Genomic DNA, 13,217 nt, shown 5'->3' with positions numbered 1-13,217 from the left:
CAAACAAAAAAGCAGCTTGAGTCATTCTCTACCTACAACAGGGGAGACAGCCAACACGGGTCCGAGACCACATGACTTTATACTTGCTTCCATGTCATTTTGTTATTCTGTAACTGTGATCTACTGGAGGACAGAGACCCTGCATTATGTCTTGTATTCTTAATCCATTTCCTGGTCAGTACCTAGTAGCACACTATATTGATTACATAAAACATTAACTCAACATTTCTTCTTCCCCAGAGAGCCAAACAAGATTCCTGCTACTCAGACACTGAACTGATTGTTTTTATTGCCAAGGAAAACAGGCTCTCTTAGGTTTCACTCTGACCACACTTTCAGAATAAATGACCTAGAGTTTTCCTCTGAATTAAGAATGAAGCTGCAATCCATTCATTAGTTTCCTTAACAAAAGAAAAAGCCATGTGGTAAGTTCAAAGTAGTAGTCAAAGTCTTAAAGTATGGATTCAAATATCCTGGTTTCTGGCAGCTATGTTGGCAATCAGCAAACAAGATGCCTGTGAATGTTCAAAGCATTATTACTTGCTCTAGTTCTGATGCCTAATGGAACTATTCCTAAGGGAGGACTGGAGATGTGTATGTCCGAGTCAACAGTGCAGTGAGGGGCACTCACCAGAGCCTGATGTTTCTAAGGCAAAAAGGGAACCCCAGGACAGCTGGATCCAAAAGAGATCAAGGAGAAAAGGTTACTCTAGAGCAGCAATTTCTCATTTGGGTGACAGAATGAAATGCTGTTTGGGAACACTTGCATGGCCTCAGGGCAATGGTTACCAAGCACGTGCCATTTTTGGGCTCTGAATCTCTTTTACTACAGCACCTTGCTACCTTGACATTAAGATAGTGGCTATCTGCCAGCATGATTAAACCTGCGAAGTGGTGCATGATATTATGGCAGCAATATATGAGCCTCTCTGCAGAAAAGGGGTAAAAACATGTGTAAGCTACATAATTCATTTAAGAAACAAAAAGCTCACTCAGCTAAAAGTCACATGTAAGACAGTCAAAGTGCAGCCAGCCTCAGACAGTCCATTACACTGGAGCAGAGAAATGAGCTGAAACTGATTCCCAGTTTTGCTAAGTTTACTGTTCCACTTTTCCCCTCCGCATTATGGGTGTGGGGGTGGGGTATGAGAAGGGGGATGGGCAAGAGGGAGAGTAACATTCCCCTTTTATTAATTCAGAGGGAAGACGTAGACACAGTCCATAAGATCCAGACACTATGGAGCCAAATCAGTTAACTGCTTCTCCATGGTCATGCCAGTCAAGAAACACGAGGCTCACAAGTGCAGATCCCAGCCCTATCTTCAGGATGCAATTACACGTGTCTTCACATCCCAAATCTCAGTTCTTTCCATGGACACACACAGTCATGCTGTTTCAATATTCTAAAACAATACAGCAATTAAAATTCACAAATATGGCAATTTCTAGTCTGATACCAAAGCATAACATACATGATATTTAAAACATCTAATATATAAGGTTTTCTCTTCTGCACTCAAAGACTATAGACCCCAATGATGTTAATGATTTATAATAACATTGTCTGCAACAACAGCAAAAAAAAAAAAAAAAAGTGAAAGAAGGAATTAGTGTTTCTCAAAATCAAAGAAATAAGACTTAACTATGGAGTATCCAGTACAGATCATGTTCAGGAAAAAGGAAACTGTGATGGCGAAAATCAAAACACATTCTACTCTCCCAGCAAAGGCAGAGAGCAGGCTCACCCTTTGAACACCTGCTGCTGTCCCCGACCCAGTGCAGGCAGTGTAGTGTCCTTAAGTATGGTCTGTAGGCCCTTATCCACGGAGACTTGAGCAATGCCAGCTCCCATCAGCCCTGCACCAAGAACAGCAAGCTGCCTGAAAGGAAAGGATGAAATGACTTTTGACAAAAGCTTTTAATTCAGTAAAAAGTGGAATTGCCCAGGTTATCATCTAATAAACCAACTAAAGCAGCGACAACAATAAAGTATTTAAAATCATTTTTATCTACAAAGATACTTTTCATAAATGACAGATTTTTAAAGTTAAATCCAAAAATCCATTAGATCTAAAAGAACTGGTTTAACTAAAAAGAATTATACTGATTTTCAATCATTCCCGAGATGACTGAAAACAAAACAAAACAACCCAGATTATGCTTAAATTCACGAGTACTTTTCTTCAAACAAAGGCCAACTTGCAGTGATGGGCCCAAAGACTAATTCTCTTTTCAACTACTTACTTGTTAGTGATTTTGCTATTTTCCAGTCATCTTTCATTTCTCCTGAAATCTGTGCCTTTATCACGCTTTACTTGGATTGGTTCAAAAGACTTCCCTCAAACACCTCCATACATGCCTCTAACTGCCTTTTCCAGCCCTGAATTCCTCTGGAACTTATCAGAACCATTTGGCTTATACCGCGTTATTCTGGAACGGCTTTCATGTACATTATTTTTGTCTCCTCAACTAAATTCTAAGCTTTCTGAGGGACAGAATTCATGTCTGATGACTCTTTAGTTTTCCATAGCTCTGGAACAATATGCCATTTTTCCATTAGTAACTAAAAAAAAATTTTCAGAACAACTTCCTTCATTAAAGAAGCCCAAGTTTACAGCACTGCAGATCTAAATCAGAGCTGCTTCATTCCTAACAATTCTGATATTCAAAAATCTTATTCAAGACCTGAAAAGAAAACCTAATTTCAACTCCAGGGAGCATCTTTCAAATGCAGTTTTGTGATAATACACATATTTTACATGGTGAGTGTTAAGTAACTGGAGAACATGAGAAAAATAGGGTGGAAAAATATAAAGAATAGGAGCTGAAAAACTTGTTCATATATTTACTGCCTCGAAATTAAAAAATTTTCTTGAGAAATGACCCCACAAAAATTAAGACAACCACAGAAGAGGAAGAAATTTGCAACTTGCATAGCAGACAAAGGATTGCTACTAGGGAACTATAAAGAACACACATATCAATAATAACAACCCAATAAAATGGGCCAGGGTTTATACAAAACAATTCACAAAAGAAGACAGATTGCCAATAAAATGCCCAATCTCCCTAATAATCTGGGAAATGCAAATTAAAACAAGAGACTCTCCCCATCAGGTTGGCAAAAGTTTAAAAAGCAAATATGAAGGTGAGGATATAAAAAACTGGTTCTTTCATGCGTGGCTGATAGAAGTATGGTGGTGGTGGTGGTGGTTTAGTTGCTAAGTATACTTTGCCCTATAGAGGAGGTCAAATGTATTAAAACCAAAAATTGTATCCTTTACTCTATGGCCCAGTAATTCTACTATCTATTCCAGGGAAATGGACTTGTGCATAAGATGATATGCTAGGATGAAGAGTCATGTAATGTTTACAATAATAAAAACTGGGAACAACCATCAGTCCATCAGGAGGCAATGAAAAGGAACAAGTTAACTGGTATGTAACCATCATACACTGTCTCTCCCCCAAGTTGTACCACTGACTAAAAAGAGCAAGTTACAGGATCCATACTGATAGATCCTTTTTCTGTTATTAATAAAACATTCAAATCATAAACACAAAACAGATTCATCTAGAATTTAAAAAAGTTTTTCTTAAAAAGGATAACAAGAATGCATTCTTCGTATAAAAAATTATTTTGTGAAAAGAGAAAATAGGTAAGGAATTCAAATTACCCCCCAAGGGAAAGGGGAAGAGGCCTAGAGAAACAGAAGTGGACCTATTACTGACCACTAGGGAAGCAAGAAGGGGGATGCCCTTTCTTCAATTTATTAAATTTTCAGTTCAACCTAAGTCTGCCTTGCATACCTTATAATTTATTCTTCATTTCTAACATGATGTCATCTTTTCCTTCAATTTATTTCCCCAAGTTAGGTCAACTCTTACATCATCCTGTTTTTCTGTCTGTTTAGTTCTGAGTTTTCGAATTTTTGATTCAAAGTAATTCTTTTTATTATCTGCAAATATTTACTTAAGGTCACAGAATTCAAGTCTGGGAGCATTCTGCTACAGTTTTCTTTTGCACTGTGGTGGTTTTGGGGGCAGAGTTTTCATAAGCTTAAGTATTTTGATTCTCATTTGTTTCTTCTTCCATGGGTTTCATATGCATGCTACCTGTCTTTTCCGTGCATTGGTACACAGTAACAGCTTCTCCGGGTGGTATCACATACTCCCTTCATGTAACAGTAAGAGTTACAGGCAGACCAGAATAGGAGTTTGGAGTGGCTAACTAGGTTTCTTAAAAGTAAATATTTATAATTTAAAATTTAATGGTAAATTTTTATAGAATGTGTGAAGAAGTACAGATTAAAGTGGCTATCATCATTCCAGTGCAACATGGAAGTAACTGCTCTCAGCCACTGAATGTGATACTTGGTGGTTCACAGGCAGGTTGATACCGATTGATACAGACTGATAACAGGCAGATAGCGATCACCATGTGTGCTGGACAAGCAGTGAAGACTGTATTTCATATTCTAATTTGGAAATCAGTCCTCTTGGCAAGAATCTTATCTGTCTCACCTGGACTTCTTACTGATTTCCTCGTCTGTTTTAGATTTGAATTTCATTAAAGGTGAGAGAAGACTGTACAGGAGAAGGAAGTAACATTAGCTGCTTTCACAAGCCCCTTTGTGTAATTCAGCTAGACAGTGTTTCTCAACCTTGGCACGACCGGCATTTTGGACTGGTTACTCTGTTGTGCGGCTCTCCTATGTACTGCAGGATGTTGAGCAACATTCCTGGCCACTGGCCACCAGACGCCAGTCCCATCCCTCCCTCCCCAGTTGTGACACCTAAAAATGTCTCCTGACATTGTCAAATGTCCTCTGGTGACAAGAGTGCCCAGGTTAAGAACCACTGAGCAAGAGGGTGAGTTTGGGGACATTATTAAACTTCAGATGCTGAAGAGCTATTTAGGCAGCATAACACTGAAAGCCTCGCTAAATAGAATAGACAGGAAACAGGTAAGGGGACTCAAATACTTAGGCTGCAAGCGAAACAAAGGACAAGCCTTTAGCAGCTAGAATAAGGCTTTACGGTTTTATTTCATTTTTTGCTGTCCTGAGCCCTGTGGGGTCTTAGTTCCCCAACCAAGGACTGAACCCAGGCACCTGGCAGTGGAAGCTTGGAGTCCTATCCACTGGATCACCAGAGAATTTCTAAGGCTTTATGTTTTTTAATGACGGAAAAGTATGAATTCCCAGAGATGGTATCTCAAGTCACAGGGAAAGACAAGGTCATCAATCAGGACACAGTGTGTGTATTTGGTTTAGGAAGGGGGAACCTAAACCAGATTTCCAGGGGACATCAATGGTGACACAAAAATGCCTCTATAGGAGCCACTAGAGAAGTCTGGAGAGCTTCCCAGGTGGTTCAGGGGTAAAGAATCCACCTGCTAATGCAGAAGACATGGGTTCGACCCCTGGGTTGGGAAGATCCCCTGGAGAAGGCAATGGCAACCCACTCCAGTATTCTTGCCTGGGGAATCCCATGGACAGAAGAGCCTGGCAGGCTACAGTTCATGGGGTCACAAAAGGGTCAGACATGACTGAGGGACTAAACAACAGAGAAGTCTGGAGAAAACTCAGCACAGGCACAACTCTGAAAGCCATAAAGTCCATGGTAGGATAGGGGTCTATACCAATCAGGGCAAAAGCGGTTTAGGGCAAAAGCGGTTTAGGGCAAGACTGAGGCATCAATGAGCTTAGCATGTGCTGAAATCCACAGCGACTTCCTAGGCAGAGTTGAACTTACTTAACCTCCTTCTGCGGAGCTCCGAATTTATTCTTCTTGCATTGGGTTTGACCACGGTAAAGTCCCATCAAGGCTTTTGATTCTTTGGTCATTGCGAGCTCTCCAAATCTCTGGAAAGTAAAGGGGAAGAAGAAAAGGTAGAGCTTCCTAGTCTTGGAGACGTGGATTCCTTCGGGTCAGTTTCTCTGCAGAGCAGGGGCAACATGTGCAAAGCCTCAGGTCCTGAGCTGCAGAAGTCGGTCACCTCCTGCCAAGTGTCTTTCTCTCACTTTCCTCATCTGTACTTCTGACGATTTGCTTTGCAAGGTTTTGGATATAACTGAGCTCTCAAGGTTCTCTACATCAGAGGTTGTGGCAACTTTTATCATGGAACTAGAGTGGACCAATTATCTCAACCACCACTCTCATTTTAAAGATTGGGAAAAGAAGGTTCAGAGAAATTAAGTGACCTTGCTCAAAGCCACCCTGCCTCAAAGGGGCAGAAAGCAAACCTGAACCCAGGCAGTATGACTCCCAACTTCAGTTCTCTTTCCAAGGTAGTATGCTGCCCCATGTGATATCTACCACTTTAAATGTATCTTAACGTTTACAGAGAACAAGTCTCAAGTTAGTGGATAAGAGCATGAGATTTAGAATCTGTATTTGGAAGAAATCAGTTTAAAGCCTGGCCCTGCCACTTCCCAGTTGTGAAGCTTTCTTCATTCTTAAAATGGGAAAAACAATACCTATTTTACAGTATTGTTGTGGGGAGTCAATGAGAGCACTCGTAAAATGACTGGGTTTTGGCTATTACCATCATGAACATTACTAGAATCTACTGGTTCAATTACATGGTTGCAAATAGCATTTCAAAGAAGGAACCCCTGCTAATAATGCTACCTTCATGTCTGAATAGAACATGAAACAATGTTCTACTAATCTTGGTAAAGTAGGTTCTATTCAGTAAGTCAGTGATTTTTCAAACTACAGGCAGAAATCCATCAGTGGACATGAATTTAGCACAGTGTAATAAGTAGAACAGACAGAAAATACTGAGTACAGTGTACAGGCTGATTATTTTGTGAAAAATGCTTCAATCTTTGTGTACATATGTATACATATGTGCATATGTGTTGTTGTGCTTGGTGATAATGTAAAAGAATTCATCAGAGTGCACTGTGGTAAGCAACCCAGGATAAAGAATGTTTTCTCTGGAACTTGTCCTGAGTTCTTCAGATACCTTTTGTTCTATTACTGGAAAGCAATCATCCAAAGAATAGCAAGGAGAGATAAGAAAGACTTCCTCAGCGATCAATGCAAAGAAATAGAGGAAAACAATAAAATGGGAAAGACTAGAGATCTCTTTAAGAAAATTAAGAGATACCAAGGGAACATTTCATGCAAAGATGGGCTCAATAAAGGACAGAAATTGTATGGACCTAACAGAAGCAAAAGATATTAAGAAGAGGTGGCAAGAATACACAGAAGAACTGTACAAAAAAGATCTTCATGACCCAGATAATCACAATGGTGTGATCACTCACACTTACCTAGACATAGACATCCTGAAATGTGAAGTCAAGTGGGCCTTAGGAAGCATCACTACAAACAAAGCTAGTGGAGGTGATGGAATTCCAGTTGAGCTATTTCAAATCCTGAAAGATGATGCTGTGAAAGTGCTGCACTTAATATATCAGCAAATTTGGAAAACTCAGCAGTGGCCACAGGACTGAAAACAGTCAGTTTTCATTCCAATCCCAAAAAAAGGCAATGCCAAAGAATGCTCAAACTACCGCACAATTGCACTCATCTCACATGCTAGTAAAGTAATACTCAAAATTCTCCAAGCCAGGCTTCAGCAATATGTGAATCGTGAACTTCCAGATGTTCAAGCTGGTTTTAGAAAAGGCAGAGGAACCAGAGATCAAATTGCCAACATCTGCTGGATCACTGAAAAAGCAGAGGGTTCCAGAAAAAATTTCTGCTTTATTGACTATGCCAAAGCCTTTGACTGCGTGGATCACAATAAACTGTGGAAAATTCTGAAGGAGATGGGAATACCAGACCGCCTGATCTGCCTCTTGAGAGACCTCTATGCAGGTCAGGAAGCAACGGTTAGAACTGGACATGGAAAAACAGACTGGTTCCAAATAGGAAAAGGAGTACATCAAGGCTGTATATTGTCACCCTGCTTATTTAACTTCTATGCAGAGTACATCACGAGAAACGCTAGGCTGGAGGAAGCACAAGCTGGAATCAAGATTGCCGGAAGAAAGATCAATAACCTCAGATATGCAGATGACACCACCCTTATGGCAGACAATGAAGAAGAACTAAAGAACCTCTTGATGAAAGTCAAAGAGGAGAGTGAAAAAGTTGGCTTAAAGCTCCACATTCAGAAAACGAAGATCATGGCATCCGGTCCCGTCACTTCATGGCAAATAGATGGGGAAACAGTGGCTGACTTTATTTTTTTGGGCTCCAAAATCACTGCAGATGGTGATTGCAGCCATAAAATTAAAAGATGCTTACTCCTTGGAAGGAAAGTTATGATCAACCTAGACAGCATATTAAAAGTAGAGACATTAAAAAAAAAAAAAAAGTAGAGACATTCCTTTGTCAACAAAGGTCCATCTAGTCATATGGTTTTTCCAGTAGTCATGTGTGGATGTGAGAGTTGGACTATAAAGAAAGCTGAGCACTGAAGAATTGATGCTTTTGAACTGTGGTGTTGGAGAAGACTCTTGAGAGTCCCTTGGACTGCAAGGAGATCCAACCAGTCCATCCTAAAGGAGATGAGTCCTGGATGTTCACTGGAAGGACTGATGTTGAAGCTGAAACTCCAATCCTTTGGCCACTGATGCGAAGAGCTGACTCATTGGAAAAAACCCTGATGCTGGGAAAGATTGAGGGCAGGAGGAGAAGGGGGTGACAGAAGATGAGATGGTTGGATGGGATCACCGACTCAATGGACATGGGTTTGGATAGACTCTGGCAATTGGTGATGGACAGAGAGGCCTGGTGTGTTGCGGTTCACGGGGTCGCAAAGAGCTGGACACGACTGAGCGACTGAAGTGAACTGAATCATCCTTCAGTGATTGCTTAAAACTTCAAAGCAATCGAATTCATTAAAATCTGTAATCCACCAACTTGTTAGGAAGTGGAAGGGGTAAGGTTGGTTCCTGAGTCACTCTGTTTTCTTGTTTTAGTGGGTGCAAAAATTTCCCTTTTAGTTTACCAAAGGGAGGCTGGGATTCAGTTTTATCTGTAGGCCTAACAAGTTAAGAATCATATTTCCCTACCAGTGTATTCATTATGTCACAACGAATCCAGCCCAACTACAGAACAAAAAGTCCAAAGGATTCCTTTTGAAAGGATTATAACTCTGTCTCTGTTTTTCCTCATTATACCCTTGTTACTGAGCAAAAGTGAAAAGTGAAAGTCGCTCAGTCATTTTCAACTCTTGGCAACCCCATGGACTGTATAGTCCATGGAATTCTCCAGGCCAGAATACAGGAGTGGGTAGCCTTTCCCTTATCCAGGGGATCTTCCCAACCCAGAGAATGAACTCAGGTGTCCCGCACTGCAGGCAGATTCTTTACCAGCTGAGCCACAAGGGAAGTAAGGGAAGCCGTTACCGAGAGCAAGTTCAAATACTGGACTGGCCAAAAAGTTTGCTGAGGTTTTCTCATCTTTTTTAAATGGCTTTAATTTCTTTATGTATATATATGTAAGATTTATTTTTGGCTGTGCTAGGTCTTTGTTGCAGTGCATGGGCTCTCTCCAGTTGCGGCGGGTGGGAGTACTCTCTTGTTGCAGTGCTTGGCTCCTCACTGCGGGGCTTTTCTTGTTGCAGAGCACAGGCTCTAGGGTGTGTGGGTTTCAGCAGTTGCGGCTCATGGGCTCCACAGTGCATGGGCTCAGCTGCCTCACGGCCTGTGGAATCCCTCTAGACCAGGGACTGAACTTGTGTGCTCTGCATTGGCAGGTGGACTCCTAACCACTGGACCACCAGGGAAGTCCTTCCATAACATTTTAACGGAAAAACTGAAATGAATTTTTTGTCCAACCCAACATCTGGGGACTACTATGGTTTTCTCAGCATCTACTGGCTCAGTGAGATTAATCGGAAGAAATGACAACCACCAGAAGAAAACATTTTTTTTTTACTAGAGTTTGAATAGTTTTTCTTTTTTCAGTTTTACACACAGCATTTTAGATCTTGGTTATCCTGTCTCCAATAGTAAAACACTGAAAGGAAATAATTTTACCTGAGATTCAGAGAGATAGCCAGCATTACTCCCTTGCTCGATTCCAGTCTTCACTACCTAAAAAACATAGAGAGCACTTGTTCCTTGTTGGAATGGACGGTTGAGATGTTCAATAATGCTGAAAAAAGAATGCTAGTGTTGTTAGTCTTCAAAAAGTCAGAAGTCTAAACTGAAGTGAGAAAGAGAAGAGGATTGAGTGCCTTATTGCTTAAGACAGTTAATTCTCCATCTCTGAGGCTACTGCTAAACCTAGCATAAAATGGAAGGAAATAAAATAGAAGGAAAGAGAATTAAGGTCACAAAATGAAAAGCATACAGAGGTTCCACAGCTCAAATTCTACCTCTTTATCCTTTGAATCGTTATTTTGTCAGAGAAAGAGTTGTTGTCACCCCCTTTCTGAGTTCAAAAACAGGTTTATCGTTTCCTCTTCACTCCCTTCCCTCCTCCTCAAATTATTCGTCCAGCTCCTCTCCTGTTTTTCAAATATGAGCAGATCCCCTAAGTTCCACTTTCAGCCCTTTTTCTCTCTCCATTCATCTGTCCTCAGTAACATCATTTAGTTTACCACGTTAATCATGATCTCTGTGAAATCCAATTTAACTTTTGGGGTTAAGTACTATCCTAAGTACAAAGGCAAGTATAAAAGAAATAACTGTGTACTCAATCACCATAATTTATTGATGATTAAAAAATAAATCTATATCCTTAACTGACTTCTCTGTCCAAACTACTGTTGCCTGAACTTCCTGAAATATCTAATCTCAACACTTCTAAAACTGAACTCCCTTTGGCAAGTCTTTTACTACCCCCATATTTTTGCTTTTACTATTCTATCTCAGGGTCTTATTCAAACTTCAAGTCTGAATTATGCATAGTTTCCTAGTTGATTGTTCTACTTTGTCTATTTCTAATTCATTTTTACTCATCACCATGAAGATGGTTCTCTATGACCTATATAGGACAAAGGTCAAATTTCTTAAATCATTATCTTCTAAAATATAGCTTCAGTCTGCCTGCCTGAAGACATTTCATAATCCTTCCACAAAAATTGATCTTGTTTAATGTTTCTTGAAGAGCCTCATGCTTTCCAACTTCTGTAACTTTATTCAAAATGCCCATCCCTACCTGGCACTATTTTCTTTTCATCTACTCTCTGCCTGTTTTTCAGGGCTCAAGTCAAATTCCATGAGGCTCTACCTAATTTCTCTGGCTCAGAGGGATTGTTCCCTTCTCAGTGAATTTAGCAATTTTCCTCTATCCTGATTATCTGGCGTTAACCCCCTGCAGCTGCATACCACCCTTCATCCTGACATCTGCCTTACCCCATATATGTGTTCAATCTCCCCAACTCAGACTGTCAGGTGAATGAGGGTAGGGGACCATGTTTCATAACTAATGTACTTTGGTGTCTTTGGCTCAAAATATATTTGCTGACCAATTCAGTCTCCAATTCTGAAGTCTTTGATCATATGCTCTTTAAAGCTTAGATTTTCCAGATTGAAGATTTTATAACTTTTAAAGTCTACCTTTAGACAGAAATTTATTCAACTCTGTGATGATTTTAAGTATCCTCCCTTATCTTTTCCAGAGCTTCTCTATATCATTACATCTATTTCATAATTGTTGCATTGGAGAGTCGATGAGATATTTTAGGTAATGACCATAGTTTTGACTAAGGACAAAATACAGCCATTAATTTTGTTTCCACTACCTCTTAATTAATGTCTGGTATTTTACTGGCCTTATTATACTGATAAGACATAGGTTTCTTTCCTGGTTTATAACTGGTAGTTTTAAGCTCATTAACTAAAAAGTATGCCTGGTACTAATTTCCCCCAAATATCCATTTATGTAAATCCTCATAGCTTGCTATGCTCATGTGTTATTTTTAGTTAAGTATTTTGACAGCAGCATGAAGAACTTTAGTGCTGGCATGCATGGTGCAGAAAGAATGGCAATAAAGAGTACTGCTCTAGACAGAGGGAAGAAACATGAGAGATGTTGGAGGATGGCGTAAAGACTCACATCAATTATTTTCAGGGGTGCAGGATAAAGGCCTTTGGTCTGCTTTCGTACTTTTTCTTCCACCTTTTTGTAAATCTGTTGCCTGACAAATGGAATACTCAAGGCGTATGACGTCAATTCTGTAAGGTAAAATGCTATTAGCTTCTTATTGGTAAGGGCCCAGCCTCTATTATTAGTTTGTTTTGTAAACTCCACAAAAATGCAGTGATTCTAGTTCTCTGAAAGAACTGTTCTTTATTCTATATACACAATCTAACTCGCAACCTAAGCACTTCTTTAAACGTAAGTTGGTAAGTATTAAAGCTGAGTGTTGGGTACATGGTTATTTATTACACAATTATATTATTCCATTTTGGTATTGCTTTAAATTTTCCAAAATAAAAAGTTTTTTCTGAAAATGTCTTTAACAATGTAAGGTCCAGGACTAGAGCTTAGAGCAGAGTTATTGCATCCTCTAAGGCTTAGTTTACACTTAAGAGTAAACAATGCACTTATTTTTTCCTTATTCAAATGTATAGCAAGTCAAATTAAATTCCCTGGAGAGAAGTTGTGTTTTTGTTCTTTAATAATGACACTCACTTTCTACCAATCCCTTGTCTCTCTTTGGCGTGATCTTTTTATCAGCTAGTCCTTTGGCAAAAGTAATTGCAACTTCTTCTAGGTATTCAATTGTTCGTTCCTCTGGAGGTTTTACTCCTGGTCCTGTAAAGATGAACACAACAGACTGGAATGTCAGTCAGGCTTGGCTCAGCCCCAGGTGGGCAAAATCCCAGGAAAACCAAAGCTGAAGACTCATACCCATTTTCAGTGCAGTTTCTAAGACAAACTAGAAACTGGTGGCAGTGTCATGAACTATGGACTCAAAAAGAGAAGTCACACTGAGCAAAGGTGCAACAACCTACTCCAGGGAGAAAACAAATCTTAAGCCCAGTAAATCTGGCTTCCACTTCTGAGGAGGATGTATTATGTCTCATGAGACTTGTATTCTCGCTGCAAAACTGGAAAAAAAGTCAATTGCAAAATCACTTTGTAAAGATACCAGAGAGCTGTGGAAGCAACAAAGGTTATATAAATAGAATTCCAGAGAGGGAAGAGCCTGTCAGAGGTGAACTGTGGACATTCTCTTTTCTGCAGGCACGTGATGCTTTTGGGCATGGGCTGAGGACTGGATGTGGCTCAGGCAA

General features: G+C 39.9%; 1 protein-coding gene across 1 annotated transcript in view; it reads right to left on the bottom strand.

Moving 5' to 3' along the window:
• The window catches only part of HADHA (hydroxyacyl-CoA dehydrogenase trifunctional multienzyme complex subunit alpha), a 41,267-nt gene that overhangs the window by 10,716 nt on the left and 17,334 nt on the right, over positions 1-13,217 (bottom strand). Inside the window, exons 8-12 of the mRNA XM_043469153.1 lie at positions 12,613-12,735; positions 12,034-12,152; positions 10,008-10,064; positions 5,758-5,867; positions 1,746-1,880 (exon numbers count right to left, since the gene is read on the bottom strand). Of these exons, the coding sequence (XP_043325088.1) occupies positions 1,746-1,880; positions 5,758-5,867; positions 10,008-10,064; positions 12,034-12,152; positions 12,613-12,735 (544 nt within the window). The remainder of the gene's footprint in view (positions 1-1,745; positions 1,881-5,757; positions 5,868-10,007; positions 10,065-12,033; positions 12,153-12,612; positions 12,736-13,217) is intronic.

Source organism: Cervus canadensis, chromosome 5 (assembly GCF_019320065.1).
Source record: "Cervus canadensis isolate Bull #8, Minnesota chromosome 5, ASM1932006v1, whole genome shotgun sequence".
Lineage (NCBI taxonomy): Eukaryota > Metazoa > Chordata > Mammalia > Artiodactyla > Cervidae > Cervus > Cervus canadensis.
The sequence above is the reverse complement of the archived record's forward strand: the minus strand, read 5'-3'. Positions and strand labels throughout refer to the sequence as shown.